Source organism: Benincasa hispida, chromosome 11, assembly GCF_027475165.1.
Source record: "Benincasa hispida cultivar pf3 chromosome 11, pf3_genome.v1.1, whole genome shotgun sequence".
Taxonomy (NCBI): domain Eukaryota; kingdom Viridiplantae; phylum Streptophyta; class Magnoliopsida; order Cucurbitales; family Cucurbitaceae; genus Benincasa; species Benincasa hispida.
This window is the reverse complement of record NC_143488.1, coordinates 74,810,654-74,821,801: the sequence shown is the minus strand read 5'-3', so window position 1 is coordinate 74,821,801 and position 11,148 is coordinate 74,810,654. Positions and strand designations below refer to the sequence as shown.

Here is an 11,148-nt window from a genome sequence, read left to right as displayed (position 1 = left end):
AAAAAAAAAATATATATATATATATATATACATATTGATATAGACTTTTAATTAGGGTTGTTTTTAAATAAAGAAAACTGAACAAAAGTTTACAAATATAGCAAAATTTTATTATCTATGATAGTTTGCGATAGACTCTATCTGTGTCTTTCTGTGTCTATGTCTATTGTGGTCTACAATGATATTTTGATATTATTTGTAAATATTTTTCAATATTTTTGTCATTTAAAATAATTTCTTGAAAATAAAAAAATAACAATATTGAATATGAAATTTACTCCTATGTTGTATGTTAGGTGACTTTCGTCTTATGTGTAAAATACAATATTAGGACGGTTAGGTAATTAATCTTTGGTTCCTACAGCAAACTTTAAATTTGTGATTATGTTGATATATTATATCTATCTTTTAACCTAACGTTATTGATTTGGCATGTTGTGACAAATTTCTTTTAATTTATGTTGTCACAAATTGATGATAAAAGAACAACCCAAACTATATAAAAAAAATGAGTTTGTTATGTTGCTTTGATTAAAGATGATAAATGCAGCCACTTCTTTGAGGAAAAAAAAATAATAAATGCAATTAGTTCGAGCATAATTCAACTACTCATGATTAAAATATATTTTCAATCAAATTCTAAATTTCTCACTCTAAAGAGTATTATTCTTCGATTTTTTTTTCTTTACGATATGTCGATAATATAAATTTTATGTCAATTGAACTATGTTCAGTTTGGCTGCACGTTCTAAATGGTAATCTAGCAATATAGAAGCTTTGTTTCTTAAAATGTTATTGTTTTACTTCTGATAGTACAAAAAAATTTACTTGACAAATTGCAAAAATCACCTATTGAATATGGTGGTGGTTGCATTTACACCCTCAAACTTTCAACAATAAAAATTCAATTATTAAGCTTGCATAAATATTAAAATTGAACCCTTAAATTTACATATTGGAAAAATTAGCCTCTCAAGCATTTAATGGTAAAAATTGAAAGTTCATACTCATACAATTACTAAAACTGGTCCCTAAACTTGCAAATTGGAGAAATTTAACCCTTTAATGTTTATTTGACTATTTATCGTTTTTGTATGTTTCAAGAGTAGATTTTGATTTTGAAATTTTGTGAAATTTTGTGGTATTGTATGTTTTAACTTAAAATTTTTGTTTTTATTTTGGTTGTTGAGAGCATTGGAGTAAGCTAAAAATTGAAAAATTAAGAGAAATATGAGAGTACCTATATGAAAAAAGTGAGGATATCTATACAATTTAATTTAAAATTGATTTTTTTTTTCGAACTTACGAAAACTCCAAATAAATTTATCAGTAGGAGCATTTTTTAATTTTTTTTTTTTATTTGTAGAGTCATTTTTGTCACGAAAAATTAACAATTTCTGTTCAATACTAACATTGAAGGTATTTTTTAACTTTTATTAAGTTAAGGGTATTTTTGAAATGTTTTGAAAGTTCAAGAATATTTTTTAAATAAAATTTAATGATTTCCATCCAAAAATTAATGGTAACAATATTCTTTGAACTCTTTTTAAAAGTTTAAGAATATTTTTTAAACTTTTGAAACTTTAGGGGTATTTTCAACATAAAGGGTAAAGTTTATGGACATTTTTTTTTATAATTTAACCTAAATATATTGAATTTTAATATTTAACATTTGGGTTTGAATGAAATTTTAGTTATTAATATATGTGATAGACAAATTACATATTTTAAATTGATAAAAAATATATATATACTAAAAAAAGAAGGAAAAAAACCAACAACTCAACACAAAACTCGAATTTTAAGAATTGGGTTGAATTGGAGATCATATTTGGATCATTCGGGTAGCCAATCCGACCAACTCAAATTTTCGAATTGGCCCAAAAATTCTCCCTAATCCAATCCAACCCAACCAATATACACGTCTTAATCCTATGGTTTAAAAGTTCAATTTTTACCATTAAAATTTCGAGGGTATAATTGGAATTACGAGAATTACCGAATTTTATTCAATGGCAAAGAAGAACCCCACTATCTTGCATCCATTACCCAATTTTATTACAAGTTTCCAACTTCCAAAAACCGGTTTTAATATTTTTCTTCTTAATTTTCATGATCGAGTTTGGTAATTTGCTTCGACTTCGACATTCGAAATTTCTTTTAAAAATTTCTGAGTATATTCCTTTCACCATCACAAAAGAAGCGCCAAAGAATTTGGATCCAATTCTTATCATCACTCTTCTCCACTTATTCCTCTAATCTGTCACCTCTTAATTTCACAGGTATTTTTTGGTTTCTGTCATTTCCCAACGATCTTTTAATCCAGACCCACTACTTCCTCATCCATCCCGATCATCACAAATCACACCCAGTTTCTAATTTCTTTGAATTCGGTGATTTTTTTATTTGATCATGCCGTTTTCTTGATGTTTCAGCGTCAATTCTTGGTGGGTTACTCTCATTTTCAGGTGGAGTGATTGAACTGCTTGAGGTAAGTGTATGTTATTTTGTTTTTCTGCTCTCGATTGGTGTTGGTGTTGATCTGAATCGAATGTTTGGTTACTGGGAAAGTGTCGGAATCAGAGAAAATGGATTAGGAATTTCATTTTTGCGAATATTCTTTTGATTGTTTTAGTTGATGCTATTGCTCACCTGGGTAGGTTGGATTTTTGCAACTAGTTTCTATTTTTCAATTTGAGATCGTATACTTAATTCCGGGGGATGAACGGAGATTGATAATGAATGCAAATGTCCCTGTTGTTTCATAAAGTTAATTGTTCTACAAAATTTTGTAGGTTTAAACAAAATCTAAAATGCATATAGTCCCTTTGGCCATTGGAGCTTTAGTTACTTCACTGTTTGGCAAGTCTACCCAATCGATCCAATGCTTTAATTTGTTTTTGTTGAGTCATATAGAATCGATCATGTAGCTTTGTCATATAGAATCGATCATGTAGCTTTCTTTCAGTTCTTATTTCTTTTATTTCGTTTGAAGGGTACTAGATGATAGATTAGGAATTGGTTGATGAAGTAAATGTTATGTGAAGTTTTTCTGTTTTGGGATTCAATCTTTAAGACTAAAGTTTAGAGTCTGCTTGGATTCTGCATAACTTCTGGGAGAAGTTTCTAGTAATTGAAGACTCAATGCACAATTCAAATGTGGTGTATAAGGGAAGAAAAGAAATGGGAAGCTTGGATGTTTCTAAGTCTAGAATTTTCTTTTATTTAAAAAAATCATTTGTTAAGCATGTATCTAAATGTTTGGGGGCTTAGGCACCTAGTGTTTAAACACTCATGACAAGATTTGAAAACGCTTCCCTGCATGTGATTTGGACGGATGGTGTACTCTCTGTAAGGAAGAATAAGAAACACAGTACCATCATTTTTTCGCTGCTCCTTTGCTGGAAATTTCTGATGTTGATTTACACATTTAATTGGTATTTGACTGTTCCCAAGGATGTAAACCCCGTTCTTCCGTGAATAATGATGGTGCATCACTTCAAAAAGATGAGAAGATCTTTTAGCTTCACTTTTTTAGATTTGAAATAAACAATAGTATCTTCAATGAGAAAGAAAAATCCTTTGATTGGTTGTTAGAATCTTTATCCTTTTTGGCTATGTCATGGTATAGACTTTCTCCTCTGTTTAATAATTATAGTACAGAGCACTCTTTTGGCCAATCGGAACACTTTTATGTAATCTCCTTCACTTGGGATCTGGTTTTCCTCCCCCTTTTTGTTTGAAAAAAGAATAAAGGAAAGCATGTATGTACACCTTATGTGGGTATGGAAAATGTTAAGAAATTTTATATGTGTAACAGAAAGAAGTTGACTGCTTCTGACTGCACATGCAAAGGCTCAGCATGAAGTTATAAGTTGTTTTTTCATCTGAATAGACCTTCGATGCCTCCCTCATATCTTCTGAGCATGAAGTTATAAGTTGTTTATTCATCTGAAATTTTATACGTATAATAGGCATACTTTTCTTCATTAATGAGATTCCTGCTCTTAAAGTTAAAACGTGATTGACCTTTTGGGTTACCCCAGATTGACACACAGATCAGGCTGAGCATTGCAATCATGGATAGGCTTAGCGCTTCAGCACGTCTCATGATAGTTTCAGATCTTGATCATACCATGGTTAGATCTTTAATAATTTGTTTACTATTGTGGAACTCCATTTCCTTCTGGCAGCAATCTAATTTGTTAAATGCTTTCATTGAAGGTCGATCATCATGATTCTGAGAATTTTTCTCTGTTGAGGTTTAATGCATTATGGGAAGCCAATTACCGTCATGATTCGCTGCTTGTTTTCTCAACCGGCAGATCCCCTACACTGTACAAAGAGCTAAGGAAAGAGAAACCTATGTTAACTCCTGACATTACCATAATGTCTGTAGGAACCGAGATAACGTATGGGCACTCGATGGTGCCAGATGAGGGGTGGGTTGACGTTTTAAATCAGAAATGGGATAAGAAGATAGTCATTGAGGAAGCGAGCAAGTTTTCCGAACTTACTCCACAGGTATTAAACTTTTGAGGTTGAACAAAGAATGTTAACTTTGTTAGCCAGATAAGATTGTCTTTTATTCATTGCTGTAAGGTGTAGGTCATGTAAAGGATTGAACATTTTGGGTTCTTGTAGGCAGAGTCAGAACAACGGCCACACAAGGTTAGCTTCTATACTCAGAAAGACAAGGCTCAGGCTGTAACCAAGGCCCTTTCTGAGTCTCTGGAGAAACGCGGGGTAAGGTTGTATGCACAATGTTTGACACGTGTAACTGTGCCTATCATTTAGTGTCTTTCTTTTTCTTTCCCCCATATCTTCTTCTTTTTAAAATCATGTACCAACCATGAGGTCAAGTATGAATTTTAACCATGAAGCTCCTTTTTGTATGCGTTTTATCAGTTGGATGTAAAAATTATCTACAGTGGAGGGATAGATCTAGATATATTACCGCAAGGTGCTGGAAAAGGACAAGCTCTTGCATACTTGCACAAAAAATTCAAGAGCATCGGGAAACTACCAACCAGTACACTTGTTTGTGGTGACTCAGGAAACGACGCTGAGCTATTTAGCATTCCTGATGTTTATGGTGTCATGGTAGTTCATCAGCATTACAATTTGTTATTATCAAAGATAATTCCATTTCCTTGTTCTATTGATGAATTATTTTGCATTATTTAGGTTAGCAATGCTCAAGAGGAACTGCTGCAATGGCATGCTGAAAATGCAAAGGACAACAGCAAGATTATTCATGCTTCAGAGAGGTGTGCAGCTGGCATTATACAAGCTATTGGCCATTTTAAGCTTGGTCCCAATATTTCTCTTAGAGATGTCAAGGACTTCTTGGACTCTAATCTGGAAACTAAAAGCATTGGCCTTGAAATTGTGAAGTTTTACTTATTTTACGAGAAATGGAGGCGTGCAGACGTTGAGGAATCTTCCTTGGATCAGTTGAAAAATTCCTTTGTATGTCTATCTCTTCGATCTTTAGTTTCTCATTTAGTACAGTCGTTTGCATATCTAGATTTAAAGTGATACATTCTGGTCTAGGGGTAAAACGTTGCAGTTACTTTGTACATTCTCATTTAATTCAATATCAACATTTCTAGCTTTCTTTTGATGTTTCCAGTATCTATCTAAAAGTTTCTTCCACCATATGGAATCATATGGTATGGTTGGTCGAGAATATATTTAATGGTTAAATTTACTTATCCTGTTGGTTTAAGGTTTTTAGTCCACTTAGTAATTTAACATAGTAAGTATTATTCCAAGTTTTTGGGTTCAAACCCCCACTATTGTTCTGCCTCATTAATTTCTTGGTTTCATGATTAAAATTAGCATTTGAGCCGTCCACGTGTTGAATGAGCCTATGTTGAGACTATATTAAATCCTAGCAACTTAAAGTTTTTATTATTTTGGCAGTGATTAGTATAATTACTATTCAATTTTTTGCATGAGTAAAACTTGTTACATTTTTTTTTCATATCATGATCTTTTGTCTCAGCCATTACATCCTCGGATATGCTAGGAGAGCAGAGCTTTGTAAGATCTTACTGTTTCTAATTATCTGATATGCATGTATAGAACTCTCACTGTATGATAACTATGCCCATTATTTTCTTGACCTGGATTGTGTAGTGTTCTACCTAGATCTAAATTCTTTTCTGATTACTTTTATCCTCTTTTTTTTTTTTTCCTGTCAGAATCCATCTGGTGTTTTTGTTCATCCGTCTGGTCTTGAGCAATCTCTTTCAGACAGCTTGAGTTCAATAAGAAAGCACTATGGAGATTCCCAAGGAAAACAGTATCGAGTTTGGGTTGATCGAGTATTGCCTACAAAGATCAGTTTGGATTCGTGGCTCGTGAAGTTTGACAAGTGGGAATTATCTGGTTCGACTGCTTTTCTTCCAATCTCTCTGATCTTTCTCTCCACTAGCTGTTCTTTTTCACTTCTTTAGATCTTTCTTATATTCAATAAATCATTGCATCAATCAGGTCATTGACTTTAACATGAATGAGATGATGCATCATTCTCAACATTCTCAGCCATTGTCATGGATTTTAACTGTGGTGTACTCTGTTTCTTCATAATGTTGAAAGCCTAATGTTGAACAATGTTTGCTATTGAAAGTCTCTAGAAAATTCTTGGATACAGCCTCCATGCAATCACAAAGAAAAAAATATATATTGAAAAAAACATCTTTTTTAAAAACGAAAAGTTGGCCCTGCGGCAACATGTGATTGAACACTCGAGTCGTCTATACAAAAGACTGCACCCGAGTATTTTGCTATCAAATATTCTAAGTGAATTCATGACATTAATGGTAAAAGCATCAAGTTTATGGTTCGATGATCGTGTCAGTTATAGACTTGTGTGCCTGTGTTCCTTATGTTTTCTCGGTTACGTGCCACCGCTGTCTGACTTGTCAATGTTTTACAGGTGAGGAGCAATTATGCTGCAGGACAACTGCCATACTAAGTTCAAAGGTACGAAATATTAATATTAGATTGCATTTTGCTGTTTTTCTTGTGTGTTTCACTGAGATTCTGAGCTTTTGGAATTCAGGATTCAAATGCTGCCAGTGAGTTTGTTTGGTTACATGTTCATCAGACTTGGCTGGAGGGATCAAAATCAGAGCTTAGTTCAACCTGGCTCTTTTAGTTTTTTTTTCCCCCCTCTAACTTCTCTCTCTTTTTCAACCCAAATATCTGGTCACAGATAACTCCAGAACTAAGGCAGTACCTCTGTTTTTCATGAAAATAAATGTAATTTGATGATTTGACATCTTTATTAAATAAATTTAATATAATGATCACTTTGTCTTTGATGTGTTTTAGCCTTTCAGAGAATGCTTGTACTTTGTAGTTATAGCAATCTTCTTCCCATTCAACCTAACTGTTGGTACTAGCAAAGCAAGGCTCCATCTTTCACTTTTGTGTTTAAAATTTCTAGGCAACATTCGACATGTCGGAGTGTCTGATATCGGAAAAAATATCTTTTCTAGATGAAAAAAATATGTCCAGATAAAGAAATGGCGACGAATAATATTTTTAATCATTCAAATACTACTTAGGTTATAGTAATATGTCGAGATAAAGAAATGGTGACGAATAATATGATTTTTGAACCTTATTAAAGGTATCTTAATTAAGTTCTAATTATAATATGCTAATTTGAGTCTAGTTTGACTGGTTAAGATGCAAGAAATATGAAAGAAACATTATTACATTAAAAAAAAGATTTTAAAATAATTGGAATATATTTTCACTCACAATGATAATTGCTTGAAAACGATTTCTTAATATAGAACACAATAGAGAGCAGTACATCACATCAAATATATCAAGAAAATGACAAAAAAAAAAAAAAAAATCCTCCTTAAGTGGAAGTTATGGTGTTTGTGCTTCTTTCTTCCTCTTAAAAAACGAATATTCTTTTCTTTTTACTTTTTATTTTATTTATTAAGAAGGACTATACAATCAAAATATATATATTGTTTTAAATTGTAAAATGACTGAAAATATTTTCAAATATAACAAAATGTTATTGTCTATCACTTATAGACAATGATATTTTACTATATTTATAAATAAACTGACACATTTTTCTATATTTGATAACAACCTTATATATAACAAGTTATTTCCCAAATACGTACACGTAAACAAAAAGCTATTCTCATGGAATTAAATTTAATGGTTAAATTAAAAGTTTAGTCTCCAATTTCTCATTTAGTAACTATTGGCTTTTTGAAAATTATATATTTTTTTTATTTAAGTGAAAAGAGTTTAATTCTTAGCCAAAATTCAAAAGCGGAATATACGTCTTTAAAAATTACTTTTATAGTTTTCAAAACTTTACTTTGTTTTGAAAATATTGATATAAAGTAGATAACCAAATAAACTTGGAAATGAGAGGGGTCTATATAAGCTTATTTTTCATAAACAAAAATAAAAAGTCAATGGTTACAAAACGAAGTTTAAGTTTTTGATTTGTTTAAAATTTATCGATTTGTTAGACACAAAGTTACAAGTTTAGGGTTCCATTAGATATAAAATCTAAATTTATACATAGTAAATCAGTTAATTTCTAAAATTTGATTTTTTTCAGGGACTTGTAGAACACAAATTTGATAATTCAAAGACACAAAATTAAAGGTTAATAGATCTATTAAGCACTTTTAGTAGTTTATTGGCCAAACGGGCACAAATTCGAAAGTTAAGGTCAAAATGTCTATTGTTAGCTAATTAATTAATATAAAACGTAAAGAATTTAACATAAATTTAATCAAACTAAGGGTTCATAGCTCAGTGGTAGAGCATTTGACTGCAGATCAAGAGGTCATCGGTTCGAACCCGGTTGAGCCCTTATTATAATTATCTTCTTCTTTTTTTTTTTTTTTTTTTTTTGCTAATTTTGTCTTATTGTCCTTATGTTGGATCAATTAATTCAAATATTATTTGAAATATAATATTAAATAATTCAGATTACTTATTTGTGAGATAGACAGAATATAAGTGGAAAAAAAACCATTAAATGGAATTAAATTAATTAATAATGGAAGCAGACAATTGATGAGGATCTTATCTGAAATTCCGTGCCTTTATTCAAACGTGAGAAAAAGACAAAACTTGACGAAAGAAGAAATAAAAATAAAAAAGAGGGCCCAACCGGGTTCGAACCGGTGACCTCTTGATCTGCAGTCAAATGCTCTACCACTGAGCTATAGACCCTTTGTTGGATACACCAAATAAACTATAAAAACCTCTATTTATGAAAACAATTTCAAATTCAATTATAGGTCTCAAATTTATTCTTCCATTTTATATCCACTGTCTTTTAAAACCTGCCTTTTCACGTGGTGTTTGAATTATTTTTTTTAAAAAAAATATTTTATATGTGTTTCTTCACATTTATTCTCTTCATAAAATTTTGATTGTGTTGTGAATTTCAAGAGCACAACCGTGCACAGCGAAAACACGGATATGAAGAAAATATAATATAATAATAATATATAATATAATATAATATAAAATAAATAAATAACAAAAAATGGATTTCTCCACTTTCTCCAATCTTTTTGGATTGGTCATCAATATGTATCTTTCAAAACTCACCAAATGTCACTATTTATAGGCAATTTGGCAAATACGAGGTGGATTACATGAACACTAATAGTGTGTAATCTTAAGACACATGGGTAATGGATAAGTGACACGTGACCAATGGACACTAATAATGGGCATCTACATTGCCCCTTATTTAACATATTTATAATCCTCCCCTTTATGCTTATTATATATGAAATATGTCTCGTTAAAATCTTACTAGAAAAAAACCCACTAGAAAAAAAATCCTTGTGAAAAAAAAATACATATTTCATATAATATGATACTCTTAAAAAGTATATTTACTCCCCCTCATGGAAATATCACTTGAGATCTCTGAGTTGCCGCATTTCAATGTTGTGCACCATTTTTTCAAATGTTGTGGTAGGTAGTGCCTTAGTAAATAAGTCTGTCATATTATCTTTCGAACAAATTTGTTGTACAGTGATGTCACCATTTTCTTCAAGATCATAAGTGTATAAAAGCTTCAGTGAAATATTTGTTGTTCTATCTCCTTTAATATCCTTTGACTTGGGATATGCATGTTATGTTGTCTTCGTATAATATCGTTGGAAGATTTTTACTAGAAGACAAGCCACATGTTCCACGAATGTGTTGAGTTATTGATCTTAGTTATACACATTCTCAACTAGCCTCGTGAATTGCAAGAGTATTAGCATGATTTGAGGAAGTGGCTATTATGGTCTATTTCACCCATCATCGTGATATAGCAGTTCCTCCACATGTGAATAGATAATCTATTTGAGATCTAGCTTTGTGTGGATCAGATACATTTCCAAAATTTGCATAATCAACTAAATAAAAATTTGATTTATTTGAATATAAAAAACCCATGTCGATCGTTTCTCAGGAATAATAGAATATATGCTTAATTCTGTTCCAATGTTTTTTTGTTGAAGAAAAACTATATCTTGCTAATAAATTTATTGAAAATGTAATATTTGGTCTTATATTATTAGCAAGATACGCAAATACACAAATTGCACTAAGATATGGTACTTCAAGACTAAGAAGTTCTTCATTATCATCTAGAGGGCGAAATATATATTTCTTCACATCTAGTGAACGAACTTCCATTGGAATGTTCAATGGATGTGCTTTGTCTATATAAAATCTTTTCAAAACTTTTTCTATATAAGTTGACTGATGAACAAATATCTCATTTGCTAAATGCTCAATTTGCAAGCTAAGACAAAATTTTGTTTTTTCGAGATCTTTCATCTCAAATTTTTTCTTAAGATATTCTATTGCCTTTGAAAGCTCTTCAGGAGTCCCAATTATATTTAAGTTATCAACATATACAATTATAATAACAAATCCTGGTTGTAATTTTTTTTATAAAAACACATGGATATATTAGATTGTTTTGATATCCTTCTTTCAACAAATATTCACTCAGGCAATTGTACCACATGGACATATTAGATTGCTTTGATATCTTTCTTTCAACAAATATCCACTCAGACGATTGTAACACATTCGTCCTAATTGTTTCAATCCATATAGCGATCT

At 31.1% G+C, this 11,148-nt stretch overlaps 1 protein-coding gene and 2 non-coding genes across 4 annotated transcripts; 2 read left to right on the top strand and 1 right to left on the bottom strand.

Moving 5' to 3' along the window:
- The first annotated feature begins 2,007 nt into the window (after window positions 1-2,007).
- Window positions 2,008-7,334, top strand: LOC120091771 (Sucrose-6F-phosphate phosphohydrolase family protein). 2 transcript variants are annotated; one of them, XM_039049893.2, is made up of 10 exons: window positions 2,008-2,282; window positions 2,436-2,491; window positions 4,047-4,139; window positions 4,225-4,524; window positions 4,645-4,746; window positions 4,909-5,103; window positions 5,188-5,472; window positions 6,210-6,396; window positions 6,947-6,993; window positions 7,073-7,334. In XM_039049893.2, exons 3-10 carry the CDS (start codon window positions 4,080-4,082, stop codon window positions 7,166-7,168), a joined length of 1,272 nt encoding a protein of 423 aa, XP_038905821.1. In that variant the 5' UTR covers window positions 2,008-2,282; window positions 2,436-2,491; window positions 4,047-4,079; the 3' UTR covers window positions 7,169-7,334. The 2 variants fall into 2 exon arrangements, with proteins under 2 accessions (XP_038905821.1, XP_038905822.1); XM_039049894.2 differs by lacking the exon at window positions 2,008-2,282 and having other exon boundaries at window positions 2,287-2,491.
- Window positions 7,335-8,803: 1,469 nt separating this feature from the next.
- TRNAC-GCA (transfer RNA cysteine (anticodon GCA)) lies at window positions 8,804-8,875 on the top strand. Its single transcript has one exon. It is a non-coding gene; the product is annotated as a tRNA-Cys (tRNA).
- Window positions 8,876-9,168: 293 nt separating this feature from the next.
- TRNAC-GCA (transfer RNA cysteine (anticodon GCA)) lies at window positions 9,169-9,240 on the bottom strand. The gene has a single exon. It is a non-coding gene; the product is annotated as a tRNA-Cys (tRNA).
- Window positions 9,241-11,148: the final 1,908 nt, after the last annotated feature.